Here is a 24,371-nt window from a genome sequence, read left to right as displayed (position 1 = left end):
TGGCAATGGTGAAAAGTCTGGCACAGAAAGTCATAAGTTGCTTCATTAATCTATACATTTCCAGTTCTCTATGAGATCCAGTGAGTCTTCAACTGACTTGGGCTTTGCCAGGAGCCTATTATTACCCAGAGTATAAATCTTCCTTCTTTGTCCTCATGTGAATGCCTGGAAATGGAATAATTGCATAGAAAACTCAACATATTTAACAAAGGTGACCTTGTTATACATGTGTTGACTGTAACCAGCCAAAATATTCCAGTAAATCTCACCACAGCTTACACCAAATACAAACATTTTACCTCATGTAGAGTTAACTAGTTTCCTCTATTTTCACAATAAAAAGGGGATAGTGTTTCATCCTAGATTATAACAGGCTGATTGCCATTTTAATATCCATAGGTAAACCAGATAATCAAACACAAGTTAACTAATGTAGATTTCTTATTTTTCTTAGAGTCTGAGGCAGGAGGATAGCTTGAATCCAGGAGTGCAAGACCATCCTTGGCAGCCCAATGAGACCTCATCTCTACAAAAAATAGACAATTAGGTGGGCATGGTGGTGCATGCCTGTAGTTCCAGCTACTTGGGAGGCTGAGATGAGAGGATTGCTTGAGTTCAGGAGGTCCAGACTGCAGTGAGCCATGAAGGCACCACTGCACTGCAGACTGCGTGACAGAGGCTCTGTCTCTAATTCAAATAAACAAAAATTTACAGGATCTCCTTTTCTGAGGATTCCTGACCATCTCTGAAATAATTTTTTTGGAAAAAATTTAAGAATTAATTTTAATAAATATGAAATGTATTCTACTTTCTTCTGGAGCCTAATTTTAAGTTATAATTCAAAAGAGAAATATATGATTGGGGATTGAATATAGTTAACCTATTTGTGTTCTAAAAATATAGCCAAGGCTAAGCATGGCAGCTCACACAGGTAATCTCAATGGCCAACTGAGACAGGAGGATCATTTGAGCCCAGGAGTTCAAGGCTGCAGTGAACTGTGATTGTGCCTCTGTAGTTCAACCTGGGCATCAGAGTTAGACCCTGTCTCCAAAAAAAAAAAAAAAAAGCAGTGAAACTCAGAAAGGAAAAAGTCTTTTAACAACAAGACCATAAATAATGTATAAAACAAAACACGTTATTTTATATTCAACCACAAAAATTTGGCAAGGGAAGTTTATTGATATCTATGATATCAGTGTCAGAACTGAAGGATGCATTTTTTTAGGAAAGGGTGGCCAAAAAGGTTCTAACTTTTGTGGTCAATGCAAATTTGAGCATATCTACATACACTGAAGGGCCAGGGGTAGGGATGGGTTTTTCATAGAAGGGACTCATTTGCAAAAGGTGCCCAGGGACATACATAGGAAGAAATTCAGGTTAAGAGAAGAGAGTAAAGGCCAAAAGCAAGAGGTGAACTTGGGAAGAGAGGTGTGGTTTTGACATAGCCTCTCAGATTGCAATTTGGCCCATTCCTGAAGATGCATGCTGCACTTCTAGGGGGAACAATGTCTCCATTAAATACTGAACAAAAACATAAGAACTGTAAGGCCTATCTCTAAATGTGAGCACCGAATGTCATTACTTTAAGAAGGTGGAGCACATTTCTCCCATGCCTGAGGGACTGGTCCTCAGTAGCTACAGAAGGATTGACAGGGAAGAGGGCAGATAATGGTGAGCAACTAGGGCATGCAGAGGGCAGGGGCCATGGTGCAAGTGACCAGGACACAGGGGATACAATTAGGGGCAGCAAAAGTTTCCAGGAGAACCATGCTCTAGAGTCTGGGAGAATGTTCTCTACTCCTGAAGAATGAGAAAACAGTGTTTAGGCACTTAGGCTCTCCGTATGTGTAAGTAGGTGGTTGGGCCCCAGAAGTTCTATTTTGTTAATAACAATTTTGTATTTTATGTCATCTCTCAGTCTTAGGTGGCCTAAGAAAACACACTTCATATATATTAAACAGCTTTAATGATTTCTAGCAATCTAAAATAATTAGTTGCTAATGACCACCATTAAAATTATCTGAATGTCCAAGATTAGGGGAGTGAATATGCAAATAGTAGCATATAAACTAGACGGAGTTATATCCTGCCATCAAAAAAACAGCAATTGTGAAGAGGATGAAAGTGCTTAACAAAAATAAAATACAAAATTATATTCAGAGTAGAAGAAGGAGGTAAAAATACATGTGAATATTAACAGAGCAAAGAGTACAATTATGAGTGTAATGTCGCTGCTTTTAAATTTTCCTTTAGTGTATTATAATACACTTGCAACAAATAAGAATCAGGATAAAAAAGCCAGCACGGTGGCTCATGCCTATAATCTCACCACTTTGGGAGACCAAGGTGGGTGGATCACCTGAGGTCAGAAGTTCGAGACTAGCCTGGCCAACATGGTGAAACCCCGTCTCTACTAAAAATACAAAAAAAAAAAAAAATTAACTGGGCACATATCTGTAGTCCCAGCAACTCTGGAGGCTGAGGCAGGATAATCATTCGAGCTCAGAGGTGGAGGTTGCAGTGAGCCAAGATCAAGCCACTGTCATCCAGCCTGGGTGACAGAGTGAAACTTCATCTCACCAAAATAATAAGAATAAGAATAAGAATCATGATAAAAATAAGGAAGAAAGAAAATTGCTACTCCTACCCTAGACTAGGACTGTAAGCATGAACTATTTGATTTCAACCTCATTTGCAGTGTCTAATCTGACTGTCACATGCACAAATATATCATTTATAATATATAAAGGGAAACTCTGGCCCATTGGGTTGCATTTGACTCTCATTTCATTTGCTAGGCATGTCCTAAGAATTGGATCCCTACATTTATGCCTATAGACTTAAAAGTGCAATGGTTATAAATGTCTTTCATCTCAATAACTCAAATGGTCACATAATAACATTTCGAGTCCATGGAACTCTATGTTTGTAATAAGTCTTGTATAAACTTGTTCATATCTGTATGATAACTTGTGATGTTTTCTCCATGATTCTATGGTTTTTCTCTCTATATTCAAAACTATCCATAATACAAAATTAATGAATTTATGCACATAGTTAATAAATAGATTTTATTTTCCTATTTATTTAATTTTTGTTCACTCAATAAACTTATTGAGTATGATGTGGTAAACACTGTTCTTAGTGCAGGAATGAGAACTACATTAATCCTATCTTATCCTAAGGGAATGTGTTCTAAGTCCCGGCATCCCACCCCCCCAACCAAGTAGATGCCTAAAACAATAGGTAACACCAAACCCTATACAGTATATACTGTTTTTTCTATATATACCTACCTATAATAACATTTAACTTATAAAATTAGACACAATAAGAGATTGAAAACAATAACTAATAATAAATAGAACAATTATAACAATATGCCAGCATTACTACTCTTGCACTTTGGGGCCATTATGAAGTAAAATAAGGATGACTTGGCCAGGTATGGTGGCTTATGCCTATAATCCCAGCACTTTGGGAGGCTGAGGCGGGAAGATCACCTGAGGTCAGAGTTCAAGACCAGCCTGGCCAACATGGTGAAACCCCATCTCTACTAAAAATGCAAAAATTAGCTGGGAGTGGTGGCACATGCCTATAATCCCAGCTACATGGGAGGGTGAGGCAGAAGAATCGCTTGAACCCAGGAGGTGGAGGTTGGAGTGAGCCGAGATCGTGCCACTGCACTCCAGCCTGGGTCACAGGGCAGGATTCCATCTCTGAATAAATAAATAAATACATACATAATTAAATAATGGTGACTCAGACACAAGCCCTGCAATAATGCCATGACTGTTGATCTGATAACCAAGACGGCTCCTACGTGACTAATGGGCAGGGGCCACAGACAGCATGCTGGACAAAGGGACGATTCACATCTTGGGCAGGATGGAGTGAGATTTTGTCACACTACTCAGAAAGATGCACAATTTAAAACTTATGATTTGTTTATTTTTGAAATTTTCCATTTAATATTTTTAGGTCACAGGTGACTGTGGGTAACTAATTTATATATTTTGCTCAAGATAAAAAATCAGTTAGTTTGCTTATTATATATGAATTACTTCTTTTATTCTTTGTAGTTCAATAAATCATTGAATCATTTTTAAATGATTCAACTTATTTTAATTTTTTAAAGTACCCTTTATTTTCATTTAAAAAACAAAATATTTTATTTATTCATTTGACGTTTATTTATTTATTTACTTTGAGATTGGAGTTTCACTCTGTTACCCAGGCTGGAGTGCAATGGCATGATCTCCGCTCACTGCAACCTCCGCCTCTCGGGTTCAAGTGATTCTCTTATCTCAGTCTCCTCAGTAGCTGGGATTACAGGTGTGTACCACCACACCCTGCTAATTTTTGTACTTTCAGTAGAGACAGAGTTTCACCATATTGGTCAAGCTGGTCTCGAATTCCTGACCTCAGGAGACCCAGGCACCTTGGCTTCCCAAAGTGCCGGAATTTAGAGGTATGAGCCACCGAGTCCAGCCTAAAAAACAAAATGTTTTAAAGAGCATTTTATTAATTTTAGATATGACCTCTTCAAGAATAAATGTAATTTCTATAAATATTTTATATGCTTTCTATAATCCTCTTTGTGTTATTCAAAAACTATACTAAGACGGAAGCCAAGATGGCTGACTAGAGGCAGCCGGGAGAAATCTCTCCCACCAAGAAACCAGGACATTGGGAAGGATGGCACACACTCTGAACAGGTCTTTGCAAGCAAGGCACTGAGAGTGGATGATGGAGGACGCGGATGCTGGGCTGAAGGGGGAGAAAGCTAGGCGCCCTACACGGCGTTGCCCTGCACCAGGAATCCTTCCTGGTCCCCAGCAACTTCTGGGGTGAGTTGAACAGAGAGGAGTGACTTGTTCCTACCACGGACTTCCGGCATCCTAGCAGCAGAACTCACGAACCCCACGGACACCTGAGCTGACACAAAGAGAGCTGCTTAGAGAGGTGGCAGAGGCAGGACACCAGCCAGCACGGAGCCCAGAGGGTTTGACAACGGCAGAACATGGCCAAAGACACCCATCCCTCAAGGTCTGCCATGCTCCTATAGGAGACTTTAGCTTTAGGGTGACTGTTGGACCTGGACAGAGCAGGGCAGTCTTGCCCGTGGGATGGGGCCAATCCTATCTGAGCATCTCCTGGTCTGCTGGCCTTTGCAGGAGCTCCAACTTGACCATGGCCGCTTGCAGAGCAGCTTCAGATGCCCAACCAGAGTGCTTCCTAGGGCACCTCATCAGAGCTCCTGTACTGACAGACCATGCCTGGCCATCAGGAGGGCTCCAGCAGAACAGCCCTTACCGAGGCACAATGGTTTACCTGCAGCCTCCCCCAACGGCAGCCTCCCCAACCACAGCCTCTCCCCACCATTTTGCCAGCATGCACTTGCCCACGCCCCACACCCCTCCACTTCCCCCTAACACTGCTTTGCTAGCCCACATATGCCAGAAGACCTTGTCTCTCCTCCCCTGCCAGTGAATGCTCATCCTACAACACCCCCGGCTGATGTGTGGGCAACCTGCTATGCTGGCATGAATGCACACAGGAATACTGGCAACCTCATCCCCACTGGTGCCCTGCCCCTGCTGTGCTGCTACCACGTACCACCAGCAGGAGCTCATGTAGAAACGCTGCCGCCCTGCTCCTTCTGGAGCCCCAACCCAGCTGACACATGTGCATGCAGCCATGCTGCCACAGCTGCTGTCACATAAAAGTGAGCATAGATCCTGCTGCCACCACCCCAACAAAGAGCTTTGGCTGGCATTCCCCATCGGAGTGTTGTGGACGATATAGACCGTGAACACTTTGGCCCCTCCAGTGCAGCAGATGCCTAACCCTGAGGAACCAGAGAACAAAGCCGGGGGCCCAGTACCAGTTCCTCAGAGTTAGAGTATGCAGCCCAGGAGTGCAGGGCTGAGCTTTTGCTCCCTATAATCTTACAGAGACAATGCCAGTTCACTAAACACCACAATGAACTCCTCAAAGGGCATCAAAGAAGATAAAAGCAAAAAACGACCCATCCAAAAAGTAGCAATTTCAAAGACTGAAGGAACATCAGCCCACACAGATGACAAAGAAATAGCCCATGAACTCTGACAACTCATAAAGCCAGAATGTCTCCTTACTTCCAAACAACAGCACTAGTTCCCCAGCAATGGTTCTTAACCAGCCTGAAGTGGCTGAAATGACAGAACTAGAATTCACAATATGAATAGAAATGAAGATCATCAAGGTTCAGGAGAAAGTCAAAACCCAATCCAAGGAATCTCAGGAATATAACGAAATAATACAGGAGCTGAAAGACAAAATGATTATTTCAAGAAATAAATAAATTCATCTGATAGAGCTGAAAAACTCACTTCAAGAATTTTGTAATACAATCACAAGTACTAACAGCAGAATATACCAAGCTGATGAAAAAATGTCAGAGCTCAAAGACCAGTTCTCCGAATTAACTCAGACAAAAATAAAGAAAAAAGAATAAAAAAGAATGAACAAAACCTCCAGGAAATATGGGAGTATGTAAAGAGACCAAATCTATGATCCATTGGTATCCCTGAAAGAAAGAGGAAGAAAGACAGCAACTTGGAAAACGTATTTGAGGATATCATCCGTGAAAATTTCCCCAACCTCATTGCAGAGGACAACATTTAAATTCAGGAAATGCAGAGAACCCCTGCAAGATACTAGACAAGATGATCATCCCCAAAACATGTGGTCATCAGATTCTCCAAAGCCAAAAATAAAATAAAGAACAAATGTTAAAGGCAGCCAGAAAGAAGAGCTAGGCCACCTATAAAGGGAACCCCATCAGGCTAACAACGAACCTTACAAGCAGAAATACTACAAGCCAGAGGAGATTTGAGGTCTATATTCAGCATTCTTGAATAAAAGCAGTTCCAACCAAGAATTTCATTTCTGCCCAAACTAAGCTTCATAAGTGAAGGAGAAATAAGATCCTTTTCACATAAGCAAATGCTAAGGGAATTAGTTATCACCAGACCTCTCCCTTACAAGAGGTCCTAAGGGGGGTGCTAGATATGGAAAGGAAAGACTGTTAGCAGCTACCACAAAAACACACTTAAGTACATAGACCATTGACACTGTAAAGCAACTACACAATCAAGTCTGTATAACAATCAGCTAACATGATGATAGGATCAAATTCACACAAATCAATGTGAACCTTGAGTATAAATGGGTTGAATGCCCCAATTAAAAGGGACAGAGTGGCAAGTTGGAGAAAGAAGCAAGACCCAACTGTATGCTGTCTTCAAGAGAACCATCTCACATGTGATGACACCTGTAGGCTCAAAGTAAAGAGCTGGAGAAAAATCTACTAAGCAAACAGAGAAGTGAAAAAAGCAGAGGCTGCTATTCTAATTTCAGACAAAATTGACTTTAAACCAACAGTAATCAGAAAGGACAAAGAAGGGCATTATATCATGTAAAGGGTTCAATTCAACAAGAAGATCTAACTATCCTAAATATGTATACACCCAAAATAGGGGCACCCAGATTCACAAAACAAGTCCTTAGAGACCTACAAAGACTTAGATAACCACACAATAATAATGGGCAACTTCAACACCCCACTGACAGTATTAGACAGATCATTGAGGCAGAAAACTAACAAAGATATTTAGGACCTGAATTTGACACTTGACCAAATGGACCTAATAGGCATCTAAGAACTTTCTGCCCCAAAACAACATAATACACATTTTTCTCATCTGCACAAGGTACATACTCTTAACACTGACCACACAATTAGCCATAAAACAATTCTCAGCAAATTAAAAAAATTTAAAAAGTCATACCAACCACACTCTTGGACAACAGCACAATAAAAACAGAAATCAATACTGAGAAGATTACTCAAAACCAAATAAAAATTAAACATCCTGCTCCTGAACGACTTTTGGGTAAACAATGAAAGTAAGGCAGAAGTCAAGAAATTCTCTGAAACTAATGAAAGCAAAGATACAACATATGAGAATCTCTGGGACACAGCAAAACCAATATTAAGTGGAAAGTTGATAGTGCTAAACATACATGTGAGAAAGTTAGAAAGATCTCAAATTAACAACCTAATATCACACCTACGGGAGCTAGAACAATAAGAACAAGCCAACTCTAAAGCTAGCAGAAGGCAACATATAACCAAAATCAGAGAAGAACTGAATGAAATTGAGGTACAAAAACCCATACAAAAGATCAACAAATTCAGGAATTCAGGAGTTCCTTTTTTTTTTTTGAAGATAGACTGCTAGCTAGACTAAAAAGAAAAAGAGAGGCAATTAAAATAAACACAATCAGAAATGACAAAGGGGATATTATCAGCAACCTCACAGAAATACTAAAAACCCTTAGAGTCTATTATGAACACCTCTATGCACACAAACTAGAAAACCTAGAAGAAATAGATGCATTCCTGGAAACATACAACCTCCTAATATTGAACTACAAAGAAATCGAAACTGGATAGACGAATAGTGACTTTTGAAATTGAATGAGTAAGAAAAAGCTTACCAACCAGAAAAAATCCAGGACCTGACGAATTCATAACTGAATTCTACCAGATGTATAAAGAAGAACTGGTACCATTCCTACTAAAACTATTCCCAAAAAATGAGGAGGAGGGACTCTTTCCTAACTCGTTCTATGAAGCCAGCATTATTCTGATACCAAATCCTGGTAGAAACACGATAAAAAAGAAAACTTCAGGCCAACATCCCTGATGAACATAGAAGAAAAATCCTCAATAAAGTACCAGCAAGTCAAATCCAGCAGCACATCAAAAAGCTAATCCACCACGATCAAGTAGGTTTTATCCCTCAGATGCAAGGTTGGTGCAACATATGCCAATTAATAAATGTGATTAATCACATAAACAGAACTAAAAACAAAAACCACATGATCATCTGAATAGATGTAGAAAAACCTTTCAATAAAATTCAACATCCTTTCATGTTAAATACCCTCAACAAATTAGGTTCTGAAGAAACATACCTCAAAGTAATAAGAACCACCTGTGACAAACCCCACAGCCAATGTCATACTGAATGGGCAAAAGTGAGAAGCATTCTCTTAGAGAACTAGAACAAGACGAGGATGCTGACTCTCACCACTCCTATTTACCATATTACTGGTAGTCATAGCCAAAGCAATCGCACAAGAGAAAGAAATAAAGGCATCCAAATAGAAAGGGAGGAAGTCAAACTATTTGTTTGCAGATGATATGATTCTATACCTAGAAAACGCCATAGTCTCTGCTCAAAGCTCCTAGATTTGATAAGCAACTTCAGCAAAGTTTAAGGATACAAGATTGACATAAAAAAATCAGTAGCATTCCTATACACCAATAAAGTCCAAGCTGAGGGCCAAAACAAGAAAATAATCCCATTCACAAAAGTCACAAAAAGAATAAAATACCTAGGAGTACAGATAACCAGGGAAGTGGAAGATCCCTACAGAGACTTATAAAACACTCCTGAAAGAAATCCTAGACGATACAAACAAATGGAAAAACATTTTATGCTTGTGGCTAGGAAGAATCAATATTGTTAAAATGGCCATACTTCCCAATCCAATTTATAGATTCAATGCTATTACTATCAAACTATTACTATCTAAACAGAAGTAGAAAAAAACTATATTTGAAATTCATATGGAATCAAAAAGAGCCTGAATAGCAAAAATAATCTAAGCAAAAAGAACAAAGTTAGAGGCATCACATTATCCAACTTCAAACTATACTAAAAGGCTACAGTAATGAAAACAACACGGTACTGGCACAAAAATGGACACATAGATGAATGGCACAGAACAGAGAGCCCCAGAAATAAAGTTGTACACTTACAACTGTCTGATCTTTGACAAAGTTGATAAAAAAAAGAAATAAATAGGGAAAGGACTGCCCATTTACTAAATGGTGTTGGGATAACTGGCTAGTCATATGCAGAAGATTGATACTGGACCCTTTCCTTACACCATACACAAAAATCAAGTCAAGATAGATTTAAGGACTTAAATGCAAAACCCGAAACTATAAAACCCTGGAAGATAATCTAGGAAATACCATTCTGAACATTGACTTTGGCAAGGATTTCATGATAAAGATGCCAAAAGCAGTTACAACAAAACAAAATTGACAAATGAGACCTAATTAAACTAAAAAGCTTCTGTACAGCAAAATAAACTATCAACAGAGTAAACAGACAACCTACAGAGTGGGAGAGAGTATTCAAAAACTATGTATCTGAAAAAGGTTTAATATACAGAATCTGTATGGAACTTAAGCAAATTTACAAGCAAAAAACCAAACAACCCCATTAAAAAGTGGGCAAAGGAAATTAACCAATGCTTTCAAAAGAAGACATACATGTGGCCAACAAGTATATGAAAAAATACTCCACACCATTGATCTTTAGAGAAATACGAGTCAAAGCCACAATGAGATATCATCTCATACCAGTCAGTGTGGCTATCAATAAAAAGTAAAGTAAAAAAAAAAAAAATAACAGATGCTGGTGAGGTTGTAGAGAAAAGGGATCACTTATAAACTGCTGGTAGGAATGTAAATTAGTTCTGCCATTGTGGAAAGCAGTTTGGTGACTTCTCAAAGAACTTAAAATAGAATTATCATTTGACCCAGCAATCCCATTTTTAGGTATATACCCAAAAGACTATAAATTGTTTTACTATAAAGACACATGCATGTCCATGTTCATTGCAGTGCTATTCACAATAGCAAAGACATGGAGTCACCTAAATGCCCACCAAGGGTAGACTGGATAAAGAAAATATGGTGTATATATATATGGAATATTATGCAGCAATAAAAAAGAATGAGATCATGCTCTTCTCAGCAACATGAATGGAGCTGGAGGCCATTATCCCAGCAAACTAATGCGGGAACAGAAAACCAAATACCACATTTTCTCACTTATAAGTGGGAGATAAATACTGAGTACACACAGACACAAAGAAGGGAACCATAGACACTGGAGCCTACTTGAGGGTGGAGGGTGGAAGGAGGTTGAGCACTGAAAAACTACCTATCAGGTACTATGCTTATTACCAGGGTGATGAATTTTCTGTACACCAAACCCTCATGTAACTTAATTTACTTATATAACAAACCTGCACATGTACCCCTGAACCTAAAATAAACGTTTTTTTTTTTAAAAAAGCTATGTTATCTGACAAGACCTTTAGGTAAATGTGATTAACTTAAATAGAGGCAGCATGACCTCCCACTTGAATCCAAGTCTTATTGTTTAAAAATAACAATAGAAAGCAATAAATGCTGATGCTTAAGACAGAATCATTTCTTCCTTCTCCAAAAGTAAAAATAGAAATTAATTTTTTTAACGTTCTTTAAAACTTTCCAGTCAATTCAAGTCACCATTTGGATATAATGTTGCTATCTGGTACCATGAACAGAAAACCAAAGCTATCTCATGTGTATTATGAACAAACTTATCCTTTTTTATCCAAATAAATCCAAATGCATCCACAAACATTACAAATTCTCAGCAAGAGTGTACAGTAGGAGAATAATTTCCCACCTTGTAGAAACTGTTAATCATCATTGAAATTCAAAATACAGTCCTCATCCTGAGGAAATCTCCACTCTAGTGTGTAGTGCAGAATGACAGCTAGGCTGTGATCAACTTCCTAAGACTGTAATGATATTTTACATATAAATAATCCCTTACTGCTCCCAAGGATTTTTTTTATAACCATGACAATTTCTTTGTACTTAATTTACACAGATTTTGCCAAAATCAATGATGACAAATTTATTTTCAAATACACTCATTACTTACATTTTAAGTTGGCAGATTCTTCCACTTGTAACTTTGATATCTGAATGCATGAGACCATATTCTCAGCCTTGAGGACCTTGCTTCTGTAGCTCTGACTGGTTCTAATTCCAATATCCTTCTGATTCCGGGTTTTCTTGGTCCCATCCTACCTTCCTCCATTATTATCAATTCCCTCACTCCCCCCCTCCCACTTACATATTCACCACCACTACATGGAATCTCTCAAAGTTCTTTTTAAACACTATTATTCTGATGCAATCATTTATTATTTAATGGGGAAAATATTTTATACTTATATTTTAGAGAGAAACTATCTTTGTGTAGAAAAATCCTTGATAAACTGAGGTGCAGATAAAACTTTTAGGGTATCAGTAATAAAGAGGTGGGGCCACTAAGGAGGAAGCTGAACAGGACTTTGAGGGAAGCAGGAACAATGACAAGAGGGAAAGAAAGGATGACCAGCAACATAGCAGTGTGGCTGGAAACTTGCAGAAACAGGGATGCCTAACACGGTAGTTTAGTCTGTTTGTATTGCTGTAATTGGCTTGCCGCGGATCTCACCACACCTTGGAGAAAGCTCACTACACACACAAAGGTTATATATGAATGATTCTGTGGGAAAGTTAAGGAAGAAAATTCAACCTTTTAGGCAAAATAAAGGGACAACTAGAGGATTAGTCTGCTGGGAAAGACAGTCCTCTATGGGTCTCTTGCCCCTCTGTATGTCTTAATGGATGCATTAGTTTCCTCTGGCTGCTGTAACAAATTACCATAAATGTTGTGGTTTAAAACAGCAGAAGTTTATTCTCTCACAGTTCTGAAGGTCGGAAGCGCAAAATCAAGGTGTAGGCAGGCTCTGCTGCTCTGCTCCCTCTGGAGGCTCCAGAGAAGAATTCATTTCTTGTTTCTTCTAGCTTCTTGGGGCTGTGAGCATTCCTTAACTTGTGTCTACATCACTCCAATCTCTATCTCTGTGGTCACATCGCCTCCTCCCCTTTATGTGTGTCAAATCTCCCTCTGTCTCACTCTTACAAAAACATTTGTCACTGGATTTAGGTCTCACCCAGATAATCCAGGATGTTTTCATCTCAAGATCCTTAAATTATACCTGTAAAGACCCCTTTTCCAATTACTGGTTCCAGTGATTAAGACATGGACATATCTTTTTGGGAGCCACTATACTCTGCCACCTGGCCCCCCAAAATTCACATTCATGCCACATGCAAAACCCATTCATTAAGGTATCTCAACATTTCCAAATGGCTCAACCCATTACAGAATTAACTCTGAGCTCAAAATCTCATCTAAATATTGTCAGCTCAAAAGTCCCAAATCTCATCATCTAAATTTGGTGTGAGTGAGGTGCCAGGCATGATCTGTCCTGGGGCAAAATTCCTCTCCATCTCTAGGTCTGTGAACCTAGAAAACAGGTTATTTGCTTCCAAAATATAATGGTGGGGCAGGCATCTGATAGACATTCCCATTTCAAAAGGCAGCAATTGGAAGGAGTAAAAGGGTCACCAATCTTAAACAAATTTGATACCTAGCAGGAAATTTTCCATTAGATTTCAAGGCCTGAGAATAATCCTCTGTTGCTCGAGCCTCTGTTCTGTGGGCTCTCAACCATAGGCCTCTGGGCTCTCAACAGCTCCTCTGGCCTCTGCCTCTCGATCACCTTCAGTCAAAGATGGCAATGTTTCTGCTGATATAACATTCTTTAAAAAATTTGTAGGTTTCTTATGTAGGTAATGCAGGATTCATGCCACTAAACAAAAGAGCTCTCCACAGGAAATCTTTCCTGGATAACCTCACTATTTTGATTGCTGCTGAGATATTTGAGAGGATCCAGCAACCACATACCTAATCTGTTCCACAAAAGGATGTCTAGCCACACCCTTTGCTTTCAGAGCATGCTTTTCTAACAATGAAACTCCTAATATGAGTGTCTTCGTTCTGGCTGTTATAACAAAGCACCATAGACTGGGTGGCTTAAAAACAACAGAAATTTATTTCTTAACAGTTCTGGAAATGGAAGTCTAAGATCATTGTGCAGCATGGTCAAGTTCTGGTGAGAGTCTTCTTCCAAATTTCAGGCTGCTGACTTACTGTTGCATTCTCACAAGGCAGAAAGAGAGCTCTATTCACATGACCTAATTATGTTCCAAAGACGCCATCTCCAAATGCCATCACACTGGGGACTGTCATTCAACACATGCATTTTGGAGAGACACAAACATTTAGTCCATAGCACTTAGCATATATATATATATATATATGCTATATATATGAATATATAGATTCATATATCATAAGACTTAGCATATTATATATATATATAAATATATATTTAATCTGAATAGGCTGAGAATTTGCCAGATCATCAAGTGGTGATCCTTCAATTTATCTTTTTCCTCTCACAATTTACTGTATCTAGCAGGGAAAAAACAGGTTACACCTTGAACATTTTGCTTGAAAATTTGCTCAGCTAAATATCCAATCTCCTCACTTAAAAGCTGTGTGCTTTCTGCACAACTGACCCAATTAGGCCAAATTTTCTGCCACTATATGAGGATATTTCCTGCAGTTTCCTACAGCATACTCTTCGTTTCCTTCTGAGCTCTCATCAGAAGTAGCTTGAGCCTTCATGTTATTACCATCAGTCTCCTCAAGGCAATCTACAGAAACCCTCTTTCCAAATAAGGTAATATTCATAGGTTTTGGGGATTAGAATAGAGACATATTTTGGGGAGACCACCATTCAACTCAATACAATGGGTATATCAAGAAAGCAAGGCCCTGACTACTATTTATCTGAGCCATTTCTTAGCGTTATGTTTATGGTGAATAATACAAAGGAGTGAAATAATCTCTTACCCCAGATCAAAGAGCAGGCTTGCTGACTACTTGCTATAAAGCAGCAAGTCCACCAAGCTCATTGTTTCTTTCCTGTAGTGCATCCCACTGTGTGCAGGTGTCTGTCTAGGGCCCTTCATATAACACCATGAGACTAGAGTGGGGAAAGGGGAACTGATAGAAGCATGCTCGTGCTTGTGCTGCCTACTGTGCTGTGAGTAATAAAGTCCTTCTCTGACTCATGCATGTCATGGCATCTGGCAGCATCCATGAGACAGTATCAGGATAATGTATTGACTGTACCTAGGGTCAAAATCAAATACCACACCTGGCAGAGTGGAGAATAAACACTCTGCAGTCAGGAAGTGAGGGCACAAATGGTAATGAAAATGCACATCTCCTGGGAGTTCAGAGAAATCTTGAGAGGGCATTGCATTTTCTTATAAGAATGGAATAGGTATTTGAAAAAATCTTATCTCAATTTTAAGAGGCAGAGAGACAGACTGTAGTTCACATCTGGTGACAACATCCTGCTTCATGATTTGTGGCTATTTGTTTTTTACAATGTGTCCATATATCATATGTTTGACACTTACTTTGTGTTCACATCAAAGAAATACATGAGCGTCACTGCCACGACCAGAAATAAACTCCTTAAAATACCATTAAGCCTAAGGAGGTGTTACAAACTGAATTGTGTCTCTCTCAAAATTCCAATATTGAAACCCTAACCCCCATTGTGATTGTACTTAGAGACAGAGTCTTTAATGAAGTGATTAAGGTCAAATGCGGTCCTAAGAGTGAAGCCCTAATCCAGTATAACTGGTGTCCCTACAAGAGAAGAAGAGACACCAGAGATCTTTCTCTCTCAGGACACACATTGGGAAAGGTGATGTGAGGACACAGTGAGAAAGCACCCATCTCTAAGCTGGGAAGAGAGACCTCGGTAGAAACCAACACCAACCCTGAGAGAGCCTTGATCTTGAACTTTTAACCTCCAGAACTGTGAGAAAATATGTCTCTGTTGTTTAAGCCACCTAGTCTGTGATATTTTGTTATGATATCCTGAGCTGACTAATACAAGGAGAAAGTAGATTACACCAGAAAATTCCAAATTACTATTTTAGGTTTTGAAGATAATTCTGTCCATACATTTGTGCACTGATATAAATATAAGGACAGATATATACTAATTCCAGTTGTATCATTTAAGGTTTATATGTTGTGTGAAAACAATCCAAAGTTGTTTTCATTTTGTTTGGTAACTGCATCAAGTCCTGGAGTACTGCGGCATGTGTTTAGATCATTTGGAGTCCTTTTCACATTTCAAAAATTCAATCTTCAGCCAGGAACATCTCCAAAAGCCCATTGCAATTGCCTCTAATGTCCATTTATTATGAGTTAGTGCTTCCTAACAACTCAATAGATTCCCTCTTTTCCATAAGATTGCTGGAGGGTAAGCCACCATCTGGTAGACTTGCTGTCTCTCAGTGACTGAGAGGAAGACAGTGAAATACAGAAGAAAGTGTGTTGGCCCAAGAGTTACTAGAAATACCATCTCATGAAGTCACTTTCTACTTCTCCACTTCTTCCTAAATTGCTTCTATGTGAAAGGATAAACTTTCTTTTTTCTCTCCCTCTCTCTCCCTCTGTTTCTCTCTCTCAAAATAGCATATTTTCTGTGTATTTAGCAAGTCTGTGCCTGTCACCTAACTTGCTCATTAGCAGGATATGTCTCACATATCTTGAGGCAATGTATGGAAAAACAGACATAACTGAAGTTAGTATTTCTTGTATTATGTCCCTGTTCACAAGCCACTTCTCTACAAAGTTCTGGTTGGGTTCTTTTCTGATCATCCTAGGCTGTACATATCTTTCTTCCAACTCCTTTGATGCTCACTATTGGCAGCTCTTACTGTAGTGTGCTTCCTGGAACTCTAACTGCCTGATGCACTTATATACCGTGTTTTTTTCCTAGTTTGGGGCTCTGCTCTAGATCACCTCTTCACATGACAGCGATTTTATCAAGTCATATTCTCTAAAGAGAATAAGAGAATTCATTTCTTCTTCTAGCATTCTAAATTGAATTGTTAAAATTATCATTATTCGTAGTTAGGACAAGCTCCTTTCACTTTCACACCTCCCTGTTTGTAATGCTATGCACAGTTTAGGACTGTTTTCTAAGTTTGCATAGGAGCTACAGCATTTCAAGGCACCTCATGCTTTGTTTTACAAGATTAATCCAGAAACTCTGAATTGATGAAGTCGATTAATGGATTCTTTTTTTTGATGTTCTTATTGTTGAAATATGTTGTGTTAGGATAGAAAAGAGATGGTGACCTTAACCTTTTGCATGTTGAATGAAAATATCTGGCACTGTGAAAACAGAGGAAGGGAAGTGCACAGGGAAGGCCCCTGAAACTTCAGCTTCACTTGTTTTATGAAAAATATGCCTCTGACCCTAACAGAGAAGGGTTGTGTCTATTTTGCTCACTGATATATTCCCCAGCACTTAGAGTAATGCCTTGCACATGGTCGTGGTTCAATAATAATCACCGAATAAACACTGATTGTTTCACCTTTCCACCTAACAATAAGTTATGAATATAATAGGAGATTAATAAAGAACAGTTTAATTAATAAATCCTCAGAGTTCTAAACTGATTCAAAGGAAAATGCTTGAATGCAGGCTACTGTGCAGGTATATACATCAATGAATTAAAAGACAGATTAATTTTTAAAATATATACCTATATATACATATGCAAATAATCACAGTGTACTTTCTACTTAGAATTTGACAGAACATTTAACTTTTTCAAAAATCTAGCTATAGGAGAACCCTAAAAAGAAGATTGACTATATTATGGGGTGATGGCATGACAGAAGTATGCTAATACCATTAAGAGATGTACATCTTTTTTTTTTTATTTCACAACTGTAACTTTTCTTTTCTTTTTAAATTTTATTTTAAGTTCTGGGATACATGTGCAGAATGTGCAGGTTTGTTACATAGGTAGACGTGTGCCATGGTGATTTGCTGCTCCTATCAACCCATCACCTAGGCATGAAGCCCAGCATGCACTAGCTACTTATCCTGATGCTCTCTCTCCCCCCGCCCCCACTGACAGGCCCCAGTGTGTGTTGTTCCCCTCCCTGTGTCCATGTCTTCTCATTGCTCAGCTGCCACTTACGAGTGAGAACATGCTGTGTTTGGTTTTCTGTTTCTGTGTTAGTTTGTGATGTGCAGCATTTTTTAAGCTGAAAGGTCCACTTACTGAGCAAAGCCAACAGTATATCACAGTGCCTAAGAGCTTGGCCTCTGAGGTTTGTATAGTTCTATGACCTTGAGCAACTTCCTTGTTTTGTATAAGCCATTGCTTTCCCATCTGTAAAATAGATATCATGTATATGTTTACCTCATTGTGGTCAGACAATGCATATAAAACTCTCGATGCAGTGTCTAACAAACGGTAAGTACTTAGTAGATTTTGTTTTTATGATTAGTATCATTATGCGCTACTGAGGGGGGCACACTTCTTGAAAAATTTAATAAGGCATACAAATGTATTATCCTACCTTCACCTCTTTTTTTTTGTTGACACAGAGTCTCTCTGTGTCGTTCAGGCTGGAGTGCAGTGGCACAATCTTGGCTCACTGCAACCTCCACCTCCCAGGTCCCAGGTTCCAGCGATTCTCCTACCTCAGCCTCCTGTTAGCTGGGATTACAGGTGCCCGCTATGATGCTTGGCTAATTTTTGTATTTTTAGTGCAGACGGGGTTTCACCACATTGGCCAGGCTGGTCTCGAACTCCTGACCTGCAGTGAGCTGTCCACCTCGGCCTCCCAAAGTGCTAGGATTACAGGCATGAGCCACCGTGCCAGGCCCCCACTTTCATCTCTAACATAAAAAGTGTATCCTGAGCAAATTTATATTTAAGTTTCTGAAAATTGCTGTCTAATGGGTAGGAGGACGACATGTTGTTGCATTTTGCTGAGGCACATAAGAAGCACACCACAAAAGCCAAGAAAATATTATCCATCCATGGACCCTCCAGGAAGTCACACAAACAGGAAGTGGGGTTACTCAGACCCTGACTCTGAACCTAAGCAAATAGACTTCAAACTCTAAAGTGTATCTCATCATCACTCAGAATATGCATGGCAACGGGAAATGACCACAGGTCACATGAGATCTTTTGAACGCATACGTCACCACAGGAAATCTCATTTTCCAAGGGCATTGTCTTCATGTTGAAAGGACAGTAATGCAAGTAGAAAGTCCTCCCCCTTCTCCAAAAATAAAAATAAAAAAAAAAAAGCAACTAAACTTAGAAGTTGTAGGCCCTTTGGAAATGACCACTGTGTAAAGATTTGAGTTCTATAATGTTTGGTTTATGACTCTAGTCCTTAAACAAAACATTAGAGCAAAAGCCAAAAGCACAGGGACCCTTACAACTGCTTTTGGAAGGTAGTGGCATAACATTTCCCCCTGCTTTTATTAAAAAAAGAAAGATGCGATTTTCTTAAAAAGTCCTTGCTTTAAGTGTCAAACTTTACATTCACTAAGGATCTAATGCTGCTATTTTGTACAGTCGATACTAGAAATGGAAAGAAGAGCTTCTGTAAAGGGGCTGGCTGCCTCAATCCTCCACTTCCCCAGGCCTGACATTCTGTGGGTATACAATAGGCACTCCACAAAAGTCTCTTAAGAAGGTCCCTTAAATAAATGAATAATGATAAAAATGAATGCATACCAAGTGTACTGATTTTTTAAAATAATGTTCTATGTGCTTTTACAATCTGCAAAATACTTTTTCACTTATAATCCCCTTTGATCTTCCCAATGACCCAGCAAGGTAGGGAATTGTTTGCCTATGACTTATCTAAAGTCACTCAGAAAAATGATGGGATTTAACTTACTCTCCAGAGTTAGAGTTCTCTTTATGTTGCCATGAACATTAAATGTGCTTAATATATGTTATTTAGTGCAGTGGTGCTCAACTGATGCAATTTTATCCCTCAGAGGACATTTAGTAACGTCTGGGCATATTTTTGGTTGTCACTTTGGGGCAGCTGGAGTAGTGTATTGCTATTAACGTCTAGTGGGTGGAGGACAGAGCTGCTGATCAATATTCTACAATGTACAGACCAGATACCCCCACCCTACCTTACTACTTCAAAAAAATTACCTGGCCCCAATTGTCAATAATATCCATACCCAAACACTAGTCTAAACAACAAATGGGGCCTCGCATGGTCTCTTAAAAGCTTGTAATCCCAGCGCTTTGGGAGGCTGAGGAGGGCAGATCACTTGAGCTGAGGAGTTCAAGACCAGCCTGGGCAAACATCATGAGACCCTGTCTCTAAAAAATAAAAAATAAAAAAAAAAAACAATCAATGGTCTTGTGAGGACCATTAAGTTCATTAAGTTACTACTTTGTTTAAAAATATATCTGAGAATTTTTTGACACTCCTCATCCATAGGTGGAATCTAAGTCTCCTCCCCTTGAATCTAGGTGAGACTTTGTGATTACTTTGATGAATAGAGGCAGTTATATGTGATTTCTGAGCCAAGGTTATAAAAGCCCATCCATTCTGTCAGTTTCTTTTGGGATGGTTGCCTTTGGTGCCCTACTCACCATGCAAGAAGTCAACTTACTCCGAGGGCACCATGTGGAGAGGCTTGAGGATACCACAGGAAGAGAGAGAGCTGCCTCCCTCTGACAGTATGTGAGAGACTTTGCGTGAGGCTGCCCAGTCAAGCCATTCTCAAAGCTCTGACCCAAGACACCATGAGAGATAATAAATGAGGTTGTGGTTTTATGTCACTAAACTTTGGGGTGACTGGTTACATGTCAAGGGATAACCAGAACAGTCTACAGATTCAGTTACTCACAGTCAAGTGCTCTGGCAAACAGAATGTCTTCCCTCTCCCTTAAAGGGTTCTGACCCATGGAAGTGTGGAAATCTTAACTAGAAGATTGCCATTCCTCAAGTGAAAATGGACTGTAATCAGCCTGTGGGGAATAAAAGACAAAGGGCAGTTTGTCAAAGAGATTTTGAGAAGGAGACCCAATGGGTAGCTTAAAATGATGGACAGTATACTGGCTGGAGTGTTCTGTTCAGGTTGGAGTCCTGGGCTTTAGTCACTTCAAGGTTGGTTATCATAAGAATAAAGCAGGACGCTGAACTAGATAATATCTTGAAGTTTCTTCTAGGTCAAAATTCTAGAATACCCTTCTCTAAAAATACTTTTTCAAAAGATAGGCATTTTTAAATCATAACTTGAAAAAATGCACCCTCAAGAATAAAAAGAATGGAAATAAATATGGAGCATCACTTTACATCCATCAAACTTCAAGAAGTAAATGAAAATCTAATGTTGGTGAAACTGGTAAATTCCACATTACAGATGGCTACACTGTTCCATATGCAATAAGAGCTAAAAAGCACACACACTCTGTGACATGTAATGCCCCTTCTGGAAATGATCCAAAAGTAAAAAGAAAAGAAAAAACTTCTAGTACAATGATGTTTATAGCCACATTATTTACAGTGAGGGGCAAAATATCCCACAGGAAACAACCTAAATATCCAACAATGGGACAAAAGTTAACCATGGCATGGCAGGATGCATTAAACTTATAAATATAAAACTCACATGGAAAAGTATATACAAAATATATTACGTGAAAAAGTGCAGTATTCATTGCATCTAAATAGTGAGTATATCTATGAAAAGATTATGTTCATATAATCACATGTAAATGTCAAAAGAAAGAAATATAAATATTTTTTCTGTTGAGTAGTATGTGTCATTTTTCTCTAAAGATATTTAAATATTCAACTTTATGAAGAAAATTCAGAAAATAAAAATATTAATCAAGTTTAGTATTTCAATGGACACATTTACTTCACAGTTAAAGAAAAGGGAGTAATTAATACAAGCAAATATACAGATATATATTAAAAAGTCAGTTGAATTTATTGGCTAAAAATGTTTTCTACTATAAAATTACATTTTTAGAATACTAACCAATATTGAATACTGTTTTAATCCATTTTGAAAAAAAATCTAATTTTCCATCAGTTAAAATGCCACATCAATAAATAGTGTGAGGGGAATTTGGAAAATTAAAAATCAATATTTTTTTAAAAGGTGACTCTAAAGCACTACTCTAGATTTTCTCCTTTGGCAATAAAATACTTTGTTGTTTTAACCAACTCTCCCACTGAAGATCACTGAAAAATTGGAAGAAATATAAAAAAAGACATTTAAGATGTCTTCTAAAGCATCAAATTGCTAAGAAAATGGGGTGAAGAAAGAAGTTCAGAGAAATGACTCTGTGAGACAGTTGGATCACTTTTTTTTTTCTTTTTTCTTTTTTTAGAAAGGGCCTTGTTCTGTCATCCAGGTTTGCTGCAGCCTTGACCTCTCAGGCTCAAATGATTAAATGATCCTCTTGCCTCAGCCTCCGGCGTAGCTGGGACTACAGGCATGCACCACGATTCCTGGTTAATTTTTAAATTTTTCTTTTGTAGAAACAGAGTCTCACTATATTGACCAGTCTAGGTTCAAATTCCTGGCCTCAAACAATCCTCCTGCCTTGGCTTCCCAAAGTGCTGGGGAGTTGAATCACTTTTTGTCTTGCTAGAGGACAGTGAGGAAAGGGATTTGCCAATCCTGAAAAGGATCTGAAAAGTGAAATCCAAGACCTGTCAAAAGTGGGGTATATGATAATTCATCCCAGGTATACAGTTTACGCTCAAAACTACTGCTCCTTACATGACATGTGAACCATAAGTAAAGCAATCCTTGAATGAATTGTCTGGGTAACTTATAAAAAATCAAGCCCTGAAATTGTATGAAACTGATAGGGAATTCTTGTACCTTCAGGGCACTGATTCAATTAGCAATAATCACACCTCAGATAAACCTCATTGGTCATCACACTGCGACTGCAAAGCTTCTAGGGTATTGTCTCAATAGAAGCAAATGAAAATGCTTTCTTGCTGGGTGTGATGGCTCATACCTGTAATTCTAGCACTTTGGGAGGCTGAGGTGGGTGGATCACTTGAGGTCAGGAGCTCAAGACCAGCCTGGCCAACATGGTGAAGCCCCGTCTCTACTAAAACTACAAAAATTAGCTGGACGTGGTGGTGCACACCTGTATTCCCAGCTACTCGGGAATCTGAAGCAGGAGAATCGCTTGAATCCGGGAGTCGGAGGTTGCAGTGAGCCAAGATGGCATCACTGCACTTCAGCCTGGGCAATAGAGTTGGACTTCATCAAGAAAAAAAAAAGAAAAGAAAAGAAAAAAAGAAAATGCTTTCTGTAGAAAAATATACCCAAGCCTCAAACTATTTTGTCAAATAATTTTTTCTAATATAATGTCTAGCTAAGATAAGCAGGCACCAGAGGAAAGAAGGTAACATAAATGAGAACCAGCACTAACTTTACAAAAGTTGTGAAGAGGACAAGCTAAACTTAAACATTTTAGCAAAGAAATTTAGAAAAGAACCAAATAGAAACTCATAAACTGAGAAATATAATAAACAACATTAAGAACTCAATGAATGTCTTAACTCCAGAATACACACTATTGAAACAACAATTAGTGAATAGTAATATAGGATAAAAGAAACTAACCAGAATGAAGTATAGGCAGACATATGGAGGGAAAATACCATAGAGAGAGTAAGAAACATAAAAATTATAGAATAGTCACACTCATGAACATGAATACAAAAATTCTAAATTTTTGAGTTTTGAATACAAAAATTCCAGCAACCTATAAAAAGAACATGTTGAGCAACTTGGGTTCATACCACAAATACCAGGTTTTCATCATATTTTAATATCAATCAATGTACTTTTCCACATTAATAAAGAAGAAAAATTTATGTAATCACCAAAAGATGCAGAAAAATATTTATAAAAGTTAATACTCAATTGTCACTTTAAAAAATCTCTTAGCAATCTAGTGATGAAGGAGAACTGTGTGATAAAAATACTATACTATTTACTGTACAGTAGTGAAAACAAAAGAACTACATCTATGTGTAACATATAGATTAATCTCAAAAATGTAATGTTAAAAAAGTCAAAAACAAAATAATATGTATTGTATAATTCTGTGTGTGTATATTTAAAATCTAGCAAAATTAAGCCCTTGAGTGTAGATGTATATTTAACTAGTAGGAGTACAAATGAAAGCAAGGAAATTATTGCCAAAAAAATAAAGCTAGAGAAATGGATTTGTAATTGGAAAAGAACATGTAGAGGACATCTGGGATCCTGGAAATCTTTTATTTATTTATTTATTTTTATCTGAGTTGTGGTTACACAACAGTTTAAAAAATAATGTGTTAAGCTATGCTGGGAGACCTGCTTCCATGGAGATCTCACACACCTACATATCTGCTGAGTATGCCTCAGATGCAAGACCCTGATGACTCTTTACCATAGCATTTCTCAGGTGTGTCTTAGCAGTGCGCAGCTTTGAAGAATGAGGTAACATCTCCCTGTGGGACAAAGAACAGGCTTTCTGACTTGCTACAAAACAGCCGATTCACCAAGCTCAGTGTTCCTTTTCTGTAATGCAACCTACTGCATGTTTAGGCATCTATCTGGGCCCTTTGTGTTGCCCCTCTGTGTCTTGGTG

At 38.5% G+C, this 24,371-nt stretch overlaps 1 protein-coding gene across 3 annotated transcripts in view; it reads right to left on the bottom strand.

Moving 5' to 3' along the window:
- The window catches only part of ITGA2 (integrin subunit alpha 2), a 112,729-nt gene that overhangs the window by 77,663 nt on the left and 10,695 nt on the right, over nucleotides 1–24,371 (bottom strand). Inside the window, exon 2 of one of the 3 annotated variants that reach the window (XM_033179546.1) lies at nucleotides 20,603–20,723. The exons of the other annotated variants lie outside the window; for them this stretch is intronic. Within the exon in view, the coding sequence (XP_033035437.1) occupies nucleotides 20,603–20,660 (58 nt within the window). The 5' untranslated portion in view covers nucleotides 20,661–20,723. The remainder of the gene's footprint in view (nucleotides 1–20,602; nucleotides 20,724–24,371) is intronic. 3 annotated transcript variants of the gene reach the window in all.

This window comes from Trachypithecus francoisi, unplaced genomic scaffold (genome assembly GCF_009764315.1).
Source record: "Trachypithecus francoisi isolate TF-2019V2 unplaced genomic scaffold, Tfra_2.0 Lachesis_group2, whole genome shotgun sequence".
In the NCBI taxonomy this organism is placed as follows: Eukaryota; Metazoa; Chordata; class Mammalia; order Primates; family Cercopithecidae; genus Trachypithecus; species Trachypithecus francoisi.
Note: the sequence above shows the minus strand (reverse complement) of the source record. Positions and strands in the feature narration are given on the sequence as shown.